Source organism: Malus domestica, chromosome 12 (genome assembly GCF_042453785.1).
Source record: "Malus domestica chromosome 12, GDT2T_hap1".
Classification (NCBI taxonomy): Eukaryota; Viridiplantae; Streptophyta; class Magnoliopsida; order Rosales; family Rosaceae; genus Malus; species Malus domestica.
The window spans coordinates 3,467,566-3,485,152 of record NC_091672.1 but is presented as its reverse complement, the minus strand read 5'-3'; the positions used below and the strand labels follow the sequence as shown (position 1 = coordinate 3,485,152).

Here is a 17,587-nt window from a genome sequence, read left to right as displayed (position 1 = left end):
TCTTCCACACCCTCGTCCTCTATGATTGCTGAAACCTCCCTCAGTTTTGGCATCAGTTGTTGCCTTCAGAGCTTGCTCCACACCGCTGCTTCTGTGAAATTTTTGCTCATGTACAGTGAGCGAGCTTTGAAGCTCATCAACGGTAATTGCATCCAAGTCCCTAGATTCCTCAATCGAACAAACTATATAATTAAATTTGTCCGTGAGAGATCGCAGGATTTTTTCACAGATCGTGACGTCAGTCATAGGCTCCCCATACACTCTCATCTTGTTTGCTACTGTCATCACTCTAGCAAAATAGTTAGTGATTGTTTCACTAACCTTCATCTCAAGTGTCTCAAAGTCTCTCTGTAGGGCTTGAAGAGTTGAGCGCTTCACTCGTGCATTCCCTTCATATTTCGTCTTCATGGAATCCTAGATCTTCTTGGAGGTGTCCTTTTCCAACATCGTCTTTAGGATGCTCCTATCGATTGCCTGGAAAAGATAGTTTTTTGGTTTAAGATCCTTGAGTTTCACTGCATCAACCTCTTTCTGTCGTGCTTCTGATATAGGTTGCGCCCCCTTTGCTGGTTCTTCATAACCAGTTTCAATCAAACTCCAATACTCCTTGCTGCGAAGGAAAATTTCCATGAGCATGCTCCAATGGTCATAATGACCATCAAAACGTGGAATGGAAGGTTGTACGAAGCTTCCTTCAGAAGTCATTTTTCCTCTCTTTCTCTCTTGTGTTTGAAGTCACTCAAAAGCTGCAGCTTTCCGGTTCTCAGGCCCCAGTAAGGGGCTCAGATACCAGTTTGTTGGGAACCAGAACAAAAATACCAAGAGCAATACTGCAACTGACTCAAGCAAACTGGGAGAATAACTTGTTTATTGAATAGAAACGTTGGCTATTATATAGCCTTACATAGTTAACGAAACCCTAAAAAACAGCCAACGATCCACACTAACGGAAAGTGGTAACGTGCACGAGGAAATAGTCTACGTAGAACAAGTCTTCCTACATAATAGGAACTTATTGAAAACAAAACAATCCTAAGTAATAGAGTCCTACAACGAAAAGGACAATCAAACTTATCAAACAGAAACCCAGTACCAATATCAACAGCTTTTTCAAATTTTCATGAAAAGATTGAAACTTTGATTAAAATTAAACAAGAACAGAAACCCAAGGCTTAAACCACAAATTCGAAAAGTACGACGCCGTGTATGTAAAAGGGCAAAATGGGCAATTTAATGTAGAAATGTGGCAGAATCTGAACCATTGATGTTTTTGAACGGTGACGGTCAAAAGTTTTGCATAGGAAATATCTGGCAGAGGATCTAATCCGCTTGATTTCCCAATGGGGTTTAGGTCTTTAAACCGTTTTACTAGTTGAAGCCTTCCGCTCTGAGTCCCTGAGAATCTTCGAGTACGAAAGATGTGGGCAAGCAAAGAAGGAGGGCCGCCGGAGGTCACTCTAGAAACCACCATTGGCAACTTCACCGTCGAGGTAAATTCTCTTTCTTCCCAAACTTTCCCTTCAACTTTCTTTCACTTTCTCAGTAACCAAACAGATAATTCAATCCATAAAGTTTGCATCTTTGACATTAATTTTGTTTTCTAATCGTTGAAAATCGTAGCTTTACTACAAGCACGCGCCGAGGACTTGCAGGAACTTCATCGAGCTCGCTCGCAGGGGGTATTACGACAATGTCAAATTCCACAGAATCATCAAGGTTTCATATTTTCTGCTTTGTATTTTATATAAATATTGTTTATATATATTTATAGATTTTAGTGATGGTTGAATTGGAATTGGTGTAGGATTTCATAGTGCAAGGTGGTGATCCCACTGGGACAGGAAGGGGTGGAGAATCCATTTATGGGTAAAAAAATTTCCCCTTAAAAACCTCCCAATTTTAATTATATTTGAGAAACATAGTGAAGAACCTGTTTTGTATGATGGGTTTCAGGGGAAAGTTTGAGGATGAGATAAAACAAGAGTTGAAGCATACTGGAGCTGGCATCTTATCGATGGCGAATGCTGGTCCAAATACAAATGGAAGCCAGTTCTTTATCACATTGGCACCGTGCCCGTCACTGGACGGTAATATAATTTTTACTCATAATGTTTAGACTGTTTTATGATTTATCAAACTAGTTGGAATCCTTTTTTCTTAATATGTACTATCTATGCAGTATTTGGCCTTTCATTTTACTTAATCTGCATAAAACTGATCCTTAGCAGTAAACGTTTTTGGCGTTCTCATGGGTACATATCTTTGCATACAATGTCATTAGGTGCACATGTAAGTGGGATAAGAAACAAGATTTCAGTTCATTGCTCTGTGACCTATGGAAATGTCTGGAGACTGAAAACAGTTCTTGCCATAATATTATTTCTTTGTGATTTTTCTATGAGCATTTTACGATCTGACATGCACACGCAATCTGGAGATAGTTATGTGTATTGGGCTGTTTTTGTGTACAGGAACCTTTAAGCTATAGATGACCTTGATAATCTATACCATCACTGTTAGGATTCTGTTGGAGCTATAAATTGACCTCTTTATGACAGTATTCCATCCTTTTAGCCTAAATGCTGTTTACTTGGATTTATTTGTTTGTTCCCGTTGAGTTATCTTTAACAAAACTTAATGACCAGTGTGAGAGCAGGGAAGGTTCTCTTTCATCAGTACAATTTCATGCAGTGAAAATTTGCCTTCCACTGATAGTAATTTGCCTGACGTTTCTGCTTTTATTCAGGAAAGCACACAATATTTGGAAGGATCTGCACAGGAATGGAGTTCATCAAAAGACTTGGCAGTGTCCAAACTGATAATACTGATAGGTATGCCTTCTCTCAGTTGTATTTCTTGATATTTGACACAGATAAATGGCCTTCTACTGTTTGCAGTTTTCCTGCAAATGGTTGGTCACACTGCCGGATCCTCTTAAGTTTCTCAGTCTGTTGTGGTTCACTGCACCAAACCGAAAAAATTAAGATTCTGAGTTTGAAACTTCAGAATGTAACTTGGTAACTATTTTGGTCTTGGAGGAGCAAATTATCATGATGACGTCCTAAGATTATCTTCTGATGTGAATTTCAATATTTTTTTTATAAATGTTTCCGGCTCATGTGACATAGTAAGCTAAGCTACAATGTCTCATAAAATCTGCGAGAGGAATCTCTTATGGTATGAGTTAAACTTCTTTTAGAACTGAAGGAAGAAAAAGAGATGTCAAGCAATGATGTCTTATGTTTGAGCAAGTTAAGCCGTTGACTATTTTCTTTTTCGGATACATAAATGTGGACTCAAATTTGTTATACTATGTTTTCAGTCATAGGAGCAAGTGGTAAATCTGGTTGTGATTTTGGATATAGGCAATCATAGGAAGATATGTCCAACAGTTTTAATTGATTGTCTCAATTCTCCAAATAGTTTGGAAATGATGATAAATTATTGAATATTGTCAATTTTTAACAGTACCAATTGTAAGAGTCTGTCGTTTTCACTTAGAAAAATGTTGTGGAGAAGTGGTAAATAAGTGATTAGTTAGAAACTTAACTGTCTTCCCGAATGTGATCTAATATATTAAGAGATTTTAGGTTTAGTTTTGTAAGTGATTATAGCACCTTGTCATACTTAGATTTGTAACTTTTGCAATTAATCGCCTATGATCACCGGCCTGTAAGTTTTATTTCTAATCATTGTGCCTTTGTAATACACTTCTTTAGAAGACTTTAGTTTGCATGATTTGTTCAAAACTCGATCTGACATGATTTTGTTCTTAATACAGGCCGGTGCATGATGTGAAGATACTACGAACATCTGTCAAAGATTAGACATCTTCTTTGTTCGAGAGCTTGATGAAGACGTGCCTTGATCCACCAGAGTGATCAAATTGCAAAGCTTCTGTTAACGATAAAGCGATAGAGCTTCAACAAGTTAATTGGATAAAGCTTCAACAAGTTGGATATTTTGTATCGACGGATAACAATGTTGGCTGGTGGGTGTATTTCAGTCATACAGGGATACTAATGGTGAAAAGGGGGAGTGATTGTTCACTAGACTGAACCTTTATATTTGGCACCTAACACAATTTGATTAATAGTTCTACACTTTTAAGAATTCTCTCCCCCGACTTGTACGAGGCGGGAACGCTCAAATAAACATCGTCTTTACCAACTAGCATTTTTCTCTTCTCAATGTTGAAAGATGTTCCAAAATTTCGTGTCTTCGATTCCCGCACTGATGAAAATGAATCACCTTCTTCCAACCCATGCTCGAAATGTAATTACCAATCCTTACGGCAATTGCATTGATTTGGAGAAGTGATTTTCTCGCTTCCCTTTTCAGCCTTGCAGTCCTTTTTTTCTAGCCTTCGAACGGAATAATAAAATGAGAATCAAGGAACATAAACAAGAGGATGAATGGAGAAGGAGAAAGCAGAAATGTAAGCGTTAACATCCTTCATTTGTGACACACACAGGCAGTGCAGGCCTTTCAGAAGATTATACTAGTATCGGAAGAGCGGGTAAATCTTATTACACGAAGAACAAACATTCCGCGAATCATAGCGTCGAGACACGCTAAACTTTACACACAAAATCCATCTGCAAACAGGTTGATTAAATCGTAGAACTATGAGAGAGAAGGCGGGATTTAACTGTTAACCAAACCAGGAAATGAGTAGGTAATCTGACATACCAACTATGCTGTTTAAAAATCATACACGCAAAAGCTACAAAATTAGAAAAAAAGGCTCTCTTACAATTTACAAACCACAATTATATAGTCGGGAAAAATTGCAGACAGCTAACTAAGATATAAGCTCATAGCATCACCTCTTTCTTTCATGGGTCAAGCATAGAAAGACGTATTTCTTGCGCATAATAATATCCACTCCGAGTGCTGCCAGCAGTTGTTTCCCAAAAAAATGTGATCCTGGGCAGGTAAACATAGTGCTTCCATCGTTACAACCAGACTCAATTCCACTATAGGCAGATCAAATCACCCAGAACAGCAATATGGCTTTGTACTCCGTACCAACGCCTCAGGTATGTACCCATCAGACTCCATTCTCTTCACAAGTAGAGGGGTTAAGCACAGGCTGTGGAAGAGGACCAAATCCATTAGTCTTAATAGATCCAGGAGGGCCTTCTCTTGGTGTTGTAATACTTGTTGGATCAGAGACTCCAGCAGCTGGATCTTCAGCGATTACTTCCTCTTGTAGCATTTCCATTTGCCGTTGTGATGGCACATCACCTTTGCAGTAACTGTGCCACATGCTCCTGTATGCAGACTCCAGCCCAAAGGTAAACTTTGGTCCATCACAGACAGGTGACCTGGCCATAAGGTCCCGGAGACCCATTCTCAAATTCGAAAGCGCTGTGATGTCAGAGGCCAGCTGCACTGCCAACTGGACATATTCATCCTCACTTTTAGCAATCAGATTTCCCAACCCTGTATTTAGTTCACTTTAATCGGTTAGGTTCTATCAGCGGTAAAACAATGATCAATCATTAACAAGAACACACATGCAGAATGACAGTAAGACGTGCACATCCAGGAAATATTATTGGGAGTCAGCAAGAATAGCGAACAGCGTGCAAATTTTTTTGAACTGAATAGCATGCAAATTGGCATTTCATCGAGCTTTAGTAGGCCTAACGTCATTTGCCTCATATTGCATGCCTGTCAATAGATGCCAACAACTTCCGAGCATGTTGACTGATGTCAATAGCTTTTGAGCGAGCATGCCGATAGATGCCGACAAGTGCCAACAAATGCCAAGAGCTTGTCGACTAATGTCAATAGCTTTTGAGCGAGCATGCCGACATACGCCAACAAGTGCCAACAAATGCGAAGTTAGCCTATTGACAGATGCCCATAGCAACGCATACAAAAGGCACGACGATAGCAGCTACCCTGCCCAAGGCCCATAAAGACAATTCGAAGCGCAGTTGGAGGGCAGCTTTCAAGGTTCAAAGGGCAGCGCCCAGCTCTTCCATAGAGGATTTCTGAGCTTGTGGGGGTCAGCTGACCCACCTTGCCCCAAGGTGGATCCGCCCATGTGCACATCCATCAAAAGTTCAATATTGAAGGAATTTATTTTTAAACTGGTGCGTCTCTTTACCTAGTCAAGTTTGGAGAATGTTTACGAAGTTTGTGCCTGTCACAGTGAGAATTGATCTCAGGTGTCCTAGAGCTTGTGACACATATTCTCTCTTCTTAACCATATGGGAGATATAAACCAAAATATGCAACCAACAATAAGGCAAATAAAGAAATAGGTCTCTTCAGAGCAACCATGCATGGTACTTGGTACACCAGAAAGACATTGATTAAAAAAGGAGGAAAAGAAACACTTACCAACTTTGCTGAGAATACTAACACCAACGTTGTGTGCATGTACTGAACCAGCCATAGTAACACACGGGACTCCCATGTATAAGGATTCACATGTTGTGGTTGTTCCAGCATATGGAAAAGTATCCAAACTACATATAGAGAAGATAAATTCGGTTAGAACCTCCAAACAAGATCCAACAGTAACAAGTGAAACCCTTCCTAAAATGTGCCGCCAGCAGGTCAGAATCCAGTAAAACTTTATTGCATGCACATCAGAAGTTCTGGAATGGTTCTCTAATTTCTACAAAGCATCGCAAGTTGCTCTATTCACATTATTGTCAGGTCAACTTAATTGTTTTTTGTTCCTTCTTTAACTTATTTTCAGAGTGACTCTAAAAACTAGATTAATTGATCTTTACTAGTCAAGATCAAGTCTCCTGTTTGCCTGAGTAAAAATTACTTCATACGCTCATTTTTGTTTGACTGCACAATAATTAAAGAATCCAGAGGAAATGAGCCCACACATGGGAAAATTGCTCCCCTTGACCATCCAAGCGAGATAAATAGACAAGAAATATAAACAAACTTTGACACTAGTAACACTATTGTCCTTCCAAATGTAAGAAAAAATATCTCCAATTTACCTAATGTCCATGAGAGAATAGGCTTGCATATGATCGTAGTTGAGTAAAATTAGAGGCAGAAGATCAACACGTAGAGGTTCCAACCCCAGCTGCTCCAATGTTGAAAGAAATCTCTCTCTCACACTATCACAACTAAAAGGCTTACACTTCACCACAAGGCGAGAATTCGGAATTGCAGAAAGAATTCTTGCCCAAACTTGTAGCACTTTTGGAGTGATCTAATAAGAGGGGAGAAAAGAGTAGTGAGAAAAAAACATTATACAAATGTAATCCTTTTTCCGGTAAGAAACAAGAGTTTTATAATATAATACGTGATAAGATTGCTTATGGCTGCAGCTATATGCTTGATTACCAAGAGAAAAAAAGAAACCTAAATAATACCTTCGCCAGATTATTAAAGCTACCAAAAGTAACAAAGCCATTGGAAAGAGCAGGAGTGGGCATAACAGGCCCTGCCTCAGGGGAAGGTGTGTAACAAAGAAAGCAATCGGGTAATCGAACCAACTCCTCAACATGCCTGACCAAAAAAACAGACGGTTACTAAAAATGTACCAGTACTACCTACTCTCTATCAGATACTCATCCTTGAATCCAGAAGAAAAAGAGTAATTATCATAGGAGTAAATGGTACTAGACTTACTTCTGCTTTGAATCAGGAGGATCGGCCAGAGAATCTGTGATTCTATAATCAATTGCCGGCAAACCAGTTGTGTTTGGGTAGCCAATCCAGGTCACCTGTAAATCCAGCAATAGAAGGTTAGCTACTTAAAGAAAACAATCCCGTAAACTGAGTGAGGCACATGAAAATGAAAGGAACAAATTTAACGGGAGGCGTCATTTTCGGACTGAAAAGGAATATATTAGGCTTCAATATATAAAGCATCTCACAATGCTTTGAAAGTTGCCCAATAAAAAGGAAAACCACAACCGCCTGTTCTAGGATAAAGATTTATCTTGAACTTCCTCAACTTTCAGATTTGCTGAGGCCAAAAGGAAAAAAAAATCTAGATTTGCAACAATTATAAAATACGTTGTATATTATACTGTAAGTCTATAAGATAAAAGTCAACAAAGAAAGATACACAGAAAACAAGAACACGTTTAAAGCCAACTGCCTGAGAACGGATAGAACACCTTTCAACATACCTGAACAGGTGAGGGCCTGCATGCCATTGTTCCCAATTTATTGTTTGCTGTATGGCCAGTAAGTTCCACCAGGATATCAACCTTATCTTCTCTAATAATGCTTGCAACCTTCTTTTCATCAATCCCATATATATCTCTCCAAATCCCACCCTTTTTCAAGACTTTCTCCCGAAACCTAATAGTCTTGGCGTCTGCCTGTGACATTATATAAAAGTCAATTCCGAATTGTGTGTGGGATAAAATATCTCATACAGTATTTGATCTTATAGACAACCAAAAGTTATTAACTTTATAACAGCATGAAATTAAATATATAAAAAAATTAAATGATACTTTCAAGAGAACATGTGACTTACGACCAACTGAGAATTAACTAAGCAATTTTTGACAAATCCTAGGATAGTAGGTCTATTTGGTTAGGGGACAGCCGGACAGGGAAGAAATGAAGACAGGAGATGAGGAAAACAAAAATAAGTATATGGTATGATGACAAGTTCTCATTAAACATATGGTTTTAGAAAATGTGTTATAACGAGAACTGAAAGCACAGAGTATAATTCTGGCAAAAGCTGCAAATGAAAAAGTTAAGACACGGTCTACAGGAAGCTCAACTTTAAACATAAAATGGACAACTAACATGGATGAATGTAAAAATAAAATGAAGAAGATCAATACCTTCACTACTGCAGAATACACAACCACCTTGTACTTTGTGTATTCATGGTGGGCAAGCGGAGCTTCTATGAAATATGAAACAGAATGCGTAAAATAATCAGGAGACACGTATCCAATCACAAGGGGTCGTTCTGGATCTTTTGGATTGTCCCATGAAGTGTACTGTGGATATAACCTCATAAAGCGCCTACCCCAGTCCCTGCATGTAAATAAATTCAACTGAGCATCAACAAATCTACAACTCGCGATTTAAAGGTTAAACACTGCTGTGAAATTGGCAAGAACATAAAAAAGAATATATAAACACCAATAAGAAGACTACAATTGTCCTAACACTAGACAAAACATTTATAAAGTAACTTTATTATAAAGGTAATGTTAATTTTTTTTTTTTTTAAATAGCTATATAACTATGAGACTAGGCTATAGCTTCAAAATGTACCAATGTTTTTATTTATAGTCAATTTCTTTTCTTTTTATATGAAGCTTATTACATTCACTGAATAAGAGAGGAGGGAAAGTAATCATGTAAAGTTAAAGAGGGATTAGTTGAGACCTGTGAGCGACAAAAAGTTTATCATCAAGTCCTTCATTTATGTAGTTCATTGCAAGCAATCGATTCTGCAAAAAAATGGTCAGGCATGTAGAGATTAAAACCAATACTTGCAAAGACCTTCTTCAGTAGGAGACATCAGGAAGCAGCTACAATTAAAAAATAAACACTCATTTAGCTGCTTCCTCAAACTACAACCAAGATATCTTAGAATTTCATTGATGATCAATCTAAAAAGAAAGTTCTTGGAAGAAACCATGGAAGAAGAAATGAAGGTGCAGGAGCTCAGGGGAAAATCAATATACCATAACCTTCAAGGAATTGGCAAGAAAAAGTAACATGTTCAATGAAAATCTTAAGATAAGAACAACTTTCCACACGTGGTACTCATGCAAGTTCTAATAAATTAATAATCATAAAAGATATGTCAAATATCAAGTGATGAACAAGAGCTAAGGTTTCAAATTCACCAACTAGCAGCTCTAACAAATACAAACCCAACTTAGCTACAGGAAATATATTAGCCAAGCTATCAAGTTAAGGCACCAACAGTCGTTATAAAGAAAAAAAAAATCAACATGCTAGATGTTACAGGTATAACCTACAACAGCATGAAAAAAAAAAAACTTTGCACTCTTGTGAGTAAATCCCATGAGAGTCTAGAGTATTAATACCTGGCCTGCGTTTCGGGAATCAGGATCTATTTTGAGGCATTCCTCATATGCACCAATAGCGAGAGTAATATTTCCAGCATCTCGGTAGAGTACCCCTGTACTTAAATGATAAAGAAAAATTAATATAGAAAAAAATTCAAATAAAAAATAATTATAGCAAAATGAAACATAATCCACCACAAGGGAACAAGTATAGAAGTTCTAGATGCTGTTTATGAAATATCACTCGCAGTCACAGGACCTTTCCCCATTTCCTTAAATTAGGCGAGTAGGAAACATTGATTTCAATATGGGGCTCTCTCAAAATAGGAATTTGGCATTATCATAAGAATTCTTACTTTAATAGACTGCACCTTTTGAAAGATCTCGTGCTCTTTAACAAAATAAATAAATATAGTATTTATTCGAATTTTATATTAAGATGTACTTGAATTCCATCAATCACTTCAAAACATAAGGTCCAAAGACAACAGTAAGAAAGAAAAAGAGAGCGACCTAAGTTGTTGTATGCTTCTGCATATGTGGGATTTGCAATTATAGCTTTGTCAATCATGTTTGCAGCAGCATCCATTTTACCCTGCCAATAGCAAAAAGGGCAGTCAGCAACTGTTTGATGTATAGACATTCTAGAGTCTGACACATTAAAGGGTTTAAAATTCAACCTGAACAGTGTAGACAACACCAAGATTGTTCAACGATTGTGAGAAGTTTGGTTTGATTGACAAAGCCAACTGCAAATTGATAACAAATGGGATGATGGTAATGTCATTCATTCAGTATTTTAGAAGGGATAAAAGAAAGAATGTTTTTGTACAAGTATCAAAAATTGCCTGATAACACTCTACTGCTTTATCAAGGTTGTCTCGATCTTTGTATATTACTCCCAAATTATTGCATGCTTCTGCACAATGGGGATTGAAGTGGAAAGCAAGTTCATAGAACACAATTGCCTGCATAAACAGAAATTGATTACCCAAACGATGTAGAACTGACTAAACCATAAAGAAAACACATCCAAATAAGAGTTCCCCCTTACAGAAAAACATTTACCATGTCAAATTTAAGCATTTCACCATAAGCAACCCCAAGATTGTACATAGCATCAGCATAATGCCAGTTATAATACAAAGCCTTCTTGTAATAGGATATGCCTTGATCAATGTCTCCTTCCAATTTAACCTAAATAGACATGTTGCTGAATCCAAAATCAGATGTAGAAAATTGGAAATTCATAATGAGAAAATAGAAATATAAAAATTTCAAGAAAATAAGCTAGTGGTGTTATCATCTTCACAAAACAAAAATAGATAGACCGAACAGATGACGAAAGATTCTAGAGAACAAAAACATTTGGGTTCATTGCAGCTAATACTTAGCACATCATGTTTATCTCACACAAAGTAAATCCAACTCAGGTTTGACCACTAATATTTCTTCATGGATGTTACTGATTAAGTTAATTTAGTAAAAAAATAGTCAATTAAAAATGTTTAAGGAATTATATAATGAGATCACCAGAGTCTAGCCACCCTTTTCAGTTGTGGAAATTTAAGCAACCACAAATATGGATAAATGAAATTTATGAGCAACAAATAAAGCATTTCTGCATTTTAAACAGTATTCTCTTTAAATAGAAACACTAAAAAGTTAGGACTATACACTCTGTACAAAATGCTTCAATGATTTTCACCATTTAATATCTCTTTTATCTATGTCAAATACGGATAATTAGTGCTCATCGAGAAAACAATATGCATAGTTAAAAGTTTACAACCTATGTCCATGGTGTGAGCATATCTTGGGATTGGCAAACCTAATTTGTCTTACCGAACGGATTTATCATTGAGGATTGATTAAATTCATTTCAGTGCACATTTCTTTTGGTGTAATCTTAGCACAAAAATGTCAGGGAGCACCTAGTGACATGGAAAGTGCAATGAATTCGACACTGCCTCTAGGACACAAATTCTCTTCGGACCAAAGCACAATAAACAAAATCGTCCACTTCTTCACCAAACCAATCATTAGTCAATAAACCCGACAAAACAATGATGAACAGAGAGTAAAAATTAGGTAGCAAAACCAAAATGTAAGTTTTATAGGAAAACACGTAAGAGTAATGTAGTCGATTACAACAAACCAAAATATCAATAAGGGAAGAATCCAAAATGAAAAAAAATAACGAAATATCACCTTTGTTCCTAAATCTGTCAATGCTATTGCCATATTATTCTTTGCAATCTCAAAGTTTGGCGAAACAGCAAGACACCTGGTAAAGCATAGCAACCAACCAAGAAACGCATCAGCATAGATCATCAAACAGATTTACAGTTATATATATGCAAGCCCCAACTTAGAATGACAAGAGGAACGCAAACAGTAGACTACCTCTCGTAGCAAGCAATAGCAGACTCCAAGTCACCACGATTCTTGTAAATGACACCCATGTTGCAATATGCTTCAGCATACATCGGCCTCTCCAATGCAGCCTTCTCATAGCAAGTAAGGGCCATGTCAAATTGCATCATTTCGGAGTAGACAACACCAAGGTTATAATATGCAGGCTGCATTTCCAGAGTGAGGTAAGAATACAAATTTGTAAGAACAGTAAACAAGAAAAATAAAGGTTAAAAGGGGGAAGGAGAATATTAAATTACAGCATAGTGCGGATCTGTCTTCAAAGCTTCATAATACTTCTGCAGTCCCTCTTGAGTATTTCCGGCAAGCTTTAAGCTTGTTCCAAGATCGGTTAATACAATGGCTAGGCATTCCGCAGCAGGTTTGTAGGATTGATCTGCTTTTAGAGCTTTTTGATAAGACTGTTCCAAGAAAAATTGAATAGTAACTGGTAAAATTTCATAACTTCAATCATAAATAATCAATCATCAAAGCACAAAAAAGTAGTAGAAAACAGATCAAGAGAAATACTGTTTCTTTTCTTTTCCATAAAAATAGAAAGTTAAGTAACAGGATCATGCCTCGGCAGCTTCCCTTAGACGACCCTCGTCTTTGTACAAAATTCCACAATGTGTGTGAGCGCACGCATTCTGTGGGTCCAACCTGATGGCTTCTGCGAAACTGTCAAAAGCAAGCCTTCCCATATTCTTCATCTGCAAGCATATTCCTTTTCCAATATGAGCCTCCACGTTTCCGGGATCTTTCTCCAACAGAGTCTCGTAAAGACTTAGAGCATCAGAAAACTTGTTCCTCGAACGAAGAATGTTGGCATAAGAAAGAGCATCTTTCACTTCAAACACCTTCCCTGCCGGAACTCCAACAACTATAGAACCACTGGTACTAGGAGAAGGCTGCGAACCATCCAAGAATCCATTCTCTCCGGCCGGCTCTCCATTTCTCACATTACCAACATCTTTCTCCGTCCATGCCATTTGCGTATCGATAAAAGCTCCCTTTTTTTTGGAACAAAACCAACCTACATACAAATTCGACATAAACATTCGGTTCTAACAGCGAACTTGAAATTCAAAATTTCACATAAGCCAATCAAAAACCCAAGACATTGAAAATTCAGTACAATCCTGACTTGGACAAAGGCTCGAGAAATCGACTCTCAAACTAAGTTAGGTAGCCATGTAGCAGCATTACTATCAAAACAAGTCCCTGCAAAACCTAATTACCTATTCTAAACACCCCCATTAACCACAATTCCAAACCCTAATTGAATTAGGGCGATCACAGTCAGCCACTCCACTGAAACCAACCGATCATTGAGTAAGCAACCAAACCCCAATACACCGGGATCACGTACCGATAAAAAGACATGGTCTTTTAGAACATAAACACGATATTAAACTGAAAAGACGGCATTAAGGAAGAAGTAAAACGAGAGGGAAAAATAAACAAATGGAAAACTGGGAAATTTGAAGCGTACAGTTGGAGCCGGAGGTGCTCCCTGCTGTGCCGAAATAGAGCGGGAAATGGCGAGGGATCAACGGCTGAGATTAGGCCACGGCTATGGCGTCCGCCGGAGCCAACTCAGAGCTCCTTGGTAAATGGCCACTTGTAGCTAGAGAGAGAGAGAGACGAGAGAGACGAGAGAGAGAAAGAGAGTGGGGTTTTACTGTTTTACGGTAAACAGTAGAGAAACCCTGCGCCGGCCTCTCGGGCTCTCTTCAGACACAGAGGTCGAATTGACTGTGTCTCAGAAAACCCAGGAGGAGGCGGAGGGAGAGGGGGGAGAGAGAGTGTGTCCCGTTAATCACGACGTTTGTGAGTGTCTTTGTCGTTAACCCTGTTTGTGATCGGTATTTGCATTTATGCCACTGCGCTAAAAGTGAGTCTTTGTACCGCGCAAAACGCAAGGCGACTCGGCGTGTGAATTACGGGCAGTGTCATTGTCGGCGAGCCCCAAAAAGCCCCTAGACGGAATGACATCTTTGCCTTTCTACCATTGTGGCCAATGTGATCTGGCTCTACACGGGATATTTGGTGTTTGACACATTAATTCTGATAAAGTATTTATAAAGAAAAAGGAAACATGAGCGAATAAATAAAACAAAAAAAAGTTACGTTACGAGATATATCTGTTTTAAAAATAAGTAAAATTCATTTAAACAATGTATCAAACAATCGACACTCGCATGTATTAGCAACGTGATTAGTAACGTAATGCACAAATCAGGATCATAATGGTTTTGTTTGAAAAAAAAAATCAAAAAATTCTTCAAAATCTTATTAAGGTAAGATTGGGTGAGCTTGAGTGCTTGACTACTCTAGTCCATTGTGGGCAATGTGCTCCGGGTGTAGGGGTATAATTGCCAATTGGTATTTTCCCCTTTAGGGAGCGTTTGGTACGTGGGACGGGACGGGACGGAACGGGACGAGGCGTTCCGTCCCACGTTTGGTGCGCCAAAAATGGGTGGAACGGGTTGTTCCACGGGACAGATTTTGGGTGTTTTTGCGTTCCACCTCCCCCCCTGGAACGGGTTTGTTCCACGTCTGTGGAACACAATGTTTTACCATTTTAAGACAAATATACCCCATGTCTTTTTCAAAAATTACACCTTCGTTCCGTCCCATCCCGTCCCGTTCCGTCCCGTTCCGTCTGCGTACCAAACGCACCCTTACTCCACCAAATATTATCATAAAGAAAGAAAGAAAGAAAGAAATCTAAGTGAATAAAGAAGACAAGCGTTATGTGTGCTTGAAAGAAACGGTAAGTGACGTAGATTGTTAAACATATATTTATCTTTAAATAAACGAAATCAGATGAAATGAAACAGTAACGTATGCATATCATGTTTGTGTACGAGACATTAAATCATTTTAACAGAAGCGTGGTATGCGTGCATACTAGTAACTTGATTCATAATGTCATGTACGAGTAAACGTTGAAGGGAAATTTGGAAAAATAACCAAATTTTAGATCCCATATAGAATTATAGCCACCATATTAATTTTATGATAATTATAACCAAAACTTGATGTAAAAGTACTAATATACCCTTATTATTAGAGTTTCTCACAACAACCAAAACAAACCTTTAAACTATCCTAAAATGAGAAATTAATCTTCATCACTTTTTTGTTTTCACTATTCACTTTGCATATGCAATTTCGTATTTTTTCTTCATCCACTGGAAAAATATATTGGAATGTATGCAATTTAGTCAGTGAAACACTAAATCGAAGTATCTAATTACAAAAATAATAATTAGCTATGGAATTAGTACCTTCTGAAGAACATTCTCATAGGTTGTCTTGCTAATTAAAGAGAAAGTTAATTCAGTGGCCTCAATCTGCAGTAATCCTCAACATTTTAAGGTAGTTTAAAGGTTGTGTTGTGGTTGTTATGAGAAACCCTAGTATTAAGGGTATATTAATACTTTTACATCAAGTTTTGGTTATAATTATCATTAACTAAAACCCCCAATTGTAAAATTTTCTGATAAAAACCCAATGACTAGGCTCCAACTAAGCAATATCCATAATTAAGTATCACTTGGCAAAATTGGTATTTTTGAATGTCTAAATTACCCCTAATATTATTGACTTTGGGTTTATTACTTATTATCTACATTTATTTTATATTATTTCATTCAATTAAACGTTTTGAAATGTTTATGCAGATTTGGAAAAGAAAATTTTGAGTGTCATGATTTCAATGCATATTAATAACAAAAATTACATGACATTAAAGTTTTGTTTCCTTATATAGTTGTGTTCATATTTATGTAAAAATGAGCATTTTTTTCCTTTTCAAATAATTGTAACAAGTAAATTAGCATTTTTTTACAAATATAAAAATGTTATTTTATTCAAAATTACCAATATATTACATATATAAAATAACAATATAAGTTCCAGGTAAAATAATACATGCAAAATAATTTACCTACGTAATAAATAAATAAATACTATTTGATTCAAAAGTTATTTAAGCTATTTGCATACACATATATATAATAATATCAAAATGTGCCTAACTTATGTAATAATACATGCAAAATAATTTACCTACAAAATAAATGAATGTTGATTGATTGCAAACAACACATAATAACAACAAATGTGCCTAGTATATGTAATAATACATGCAAAATTATTTACCTACAAAATAAAATAATGTTTTTAGCCAATTGATTCAAAGTTAATTAATTACCCTTATTCTACTTAAAAATATAGGTAATTTATTTCACACAGATATAATAACAACAAAATGTGCCTAACGTATACATGCAAAATAATTTACCTACAATGATTGTCAAACAAATAAAAGAAACGGAACAGATGATGGTAAGACAAGTATAAAGTAGATAATTTTGTAATAATAAAGCACTTATTTGCTATAATTATGGTGGTAATTAAATTCATCAACATAATTAGGGTGTTGTGGCACAATTGTATATATTTTGAAAATAATAGGTATTTATTTGTTTACATGGCAATTTATTTCAAATTTGGGTTTTATTTGAATGTTTAAAACGAGATGGGTTTTTGTTAAGAAAATAAGTGTTGCATGAGTTTATATCTAAAGAACCCTAAAATTAAAATAGTGGTTATAATTCTATATGAGATCTAAAATTTGGTTATTTTTCCAAATTTCCCAACGTTGAATGGTATTATTGGTAAACAAAATGAAAGAAACAAATCTTCTAAATGTTTCACATGAAACTATACTGTTCAGTCGCTATGTTTCTCCTGATCAATATCCTTTGCGGTGATAGAATTGATAGCGGAGGAAGTGACCTTTGGTAAAATGGAAATCATGTGATGATGTTATCTACAAATTACATACCTTTCGACTAGACTCAAGCCTAATATATCGATATTGTCATCTCGATGGATTGTGACCACTACGGGTTTAGAAATGTTAAACGTGTGTTGGCGGCTATCACTAGTACAACTCTTCAAAATTTTGTCATTTAATGTAAGCATGTGCCTAATTCGTTGTGTATGTGTTTGATTTCACATTTAAAACTTCGTCAAAATGATTGAATTGTTAGATCGTTATTCGATATTTTACAAACGCTTCGGAATATAAAACATTGAAAATCAGATCAAGGTGGATGATTGCCAATATGTTGTAGGGTCGTGCA

General features: G+C 36.8%; 2 protein-coding genes across 3 annotated transcripts; one reads left to right on the top strand and one right to left on the bottom strand.

Annotated features, from left to right (window-relative positions):
- Positions 1 to 1,088: 1,088 nt before the first annotated feature.
- LOC103449493 (peptidyl-prolyl cis-trans isomerase CYP18-2) lies at positions 1,089 to 4,173 on the top strand. Of its 2 annotated transcripts, none has more exons than XM_008388817.4 (6): positions 1,089 to 1,490; positions 1,621 to 1,716; positions 1,805 to 1,866; positions 1,954 to 2,087; positions 2,747 to 2,831; positions 3,782 to 4,173. In XM_008388817.4, the coding sequence occupies exons 1-6, from the start codon at positions 1,419 to 1,421 to the stop codon at positions 3,825 to 3,827; spliced, it is 495 nt and encodes a 164-aa protein (XP_008387039.1). In that variant the 5' UTR covers positions 1,089 to 1,418; the 3' UTR covers positions 3,828 to 4,173. The 2 variants fall into 2 exon arrangements, with proteins under 2 accessions (XP_008387039.1, XP_028946187.2); XM_029090354.2 differs by lacking the exon at positions 3,782 to 4,173 and adding an exon at positions 2,898 to 3,075 and having other exon boundaries at positions 1,321 to 1,490.
- Positions 4,174 to 4,646: 473 nt separating this feature from the next.
- Positions 4,647 to 14,479, bottom strand: LOC103449492 (probable UDP-N-acetylglucosamine--peptide N-acetylglucosaminyltransferase SPINDLY). The gene is made up of 18 exons (XM_008388816.4): positions 13,921 to 14,479; positions 13,007 to 13,461; positions 12,686 to 12,847; positions 12,417 to 12,592; positions 12,222 to 12,297; positions 11,079 to 11,207; positions 10,859 to 10,978; positions 10,691 to 10,759; positions 10,524 to 10,605; positions 10,029 to 10,123; positions 9,358 to 9,422; positions 8,802 to 9,000; positions 8,127 to 8,321; positions 7,621 to 7,715; positions 7,362 to 7,497; positions 6,981 to 7,198; positions 6,358 to 6,485; positions 4,647 to 5,448 (listed from the first exon to the last, which is right to left on the bottom strand). Exons 2-18 carry the CDS (start codon positions 13,415 to 13,417, stop codon positions 5,054 to 5,056), a joined length of 2,751 nt encoding a protein of 916 aa, XP_008387038.2. The 5' UTR covers positions 13,418 to 13,461; positions 13,921 to 14,479; the 3' UTR covers positions 4,647 to 5,053.
- Positions 14,480 to 17,587: the final 3,108 nt, after the last annotated feature.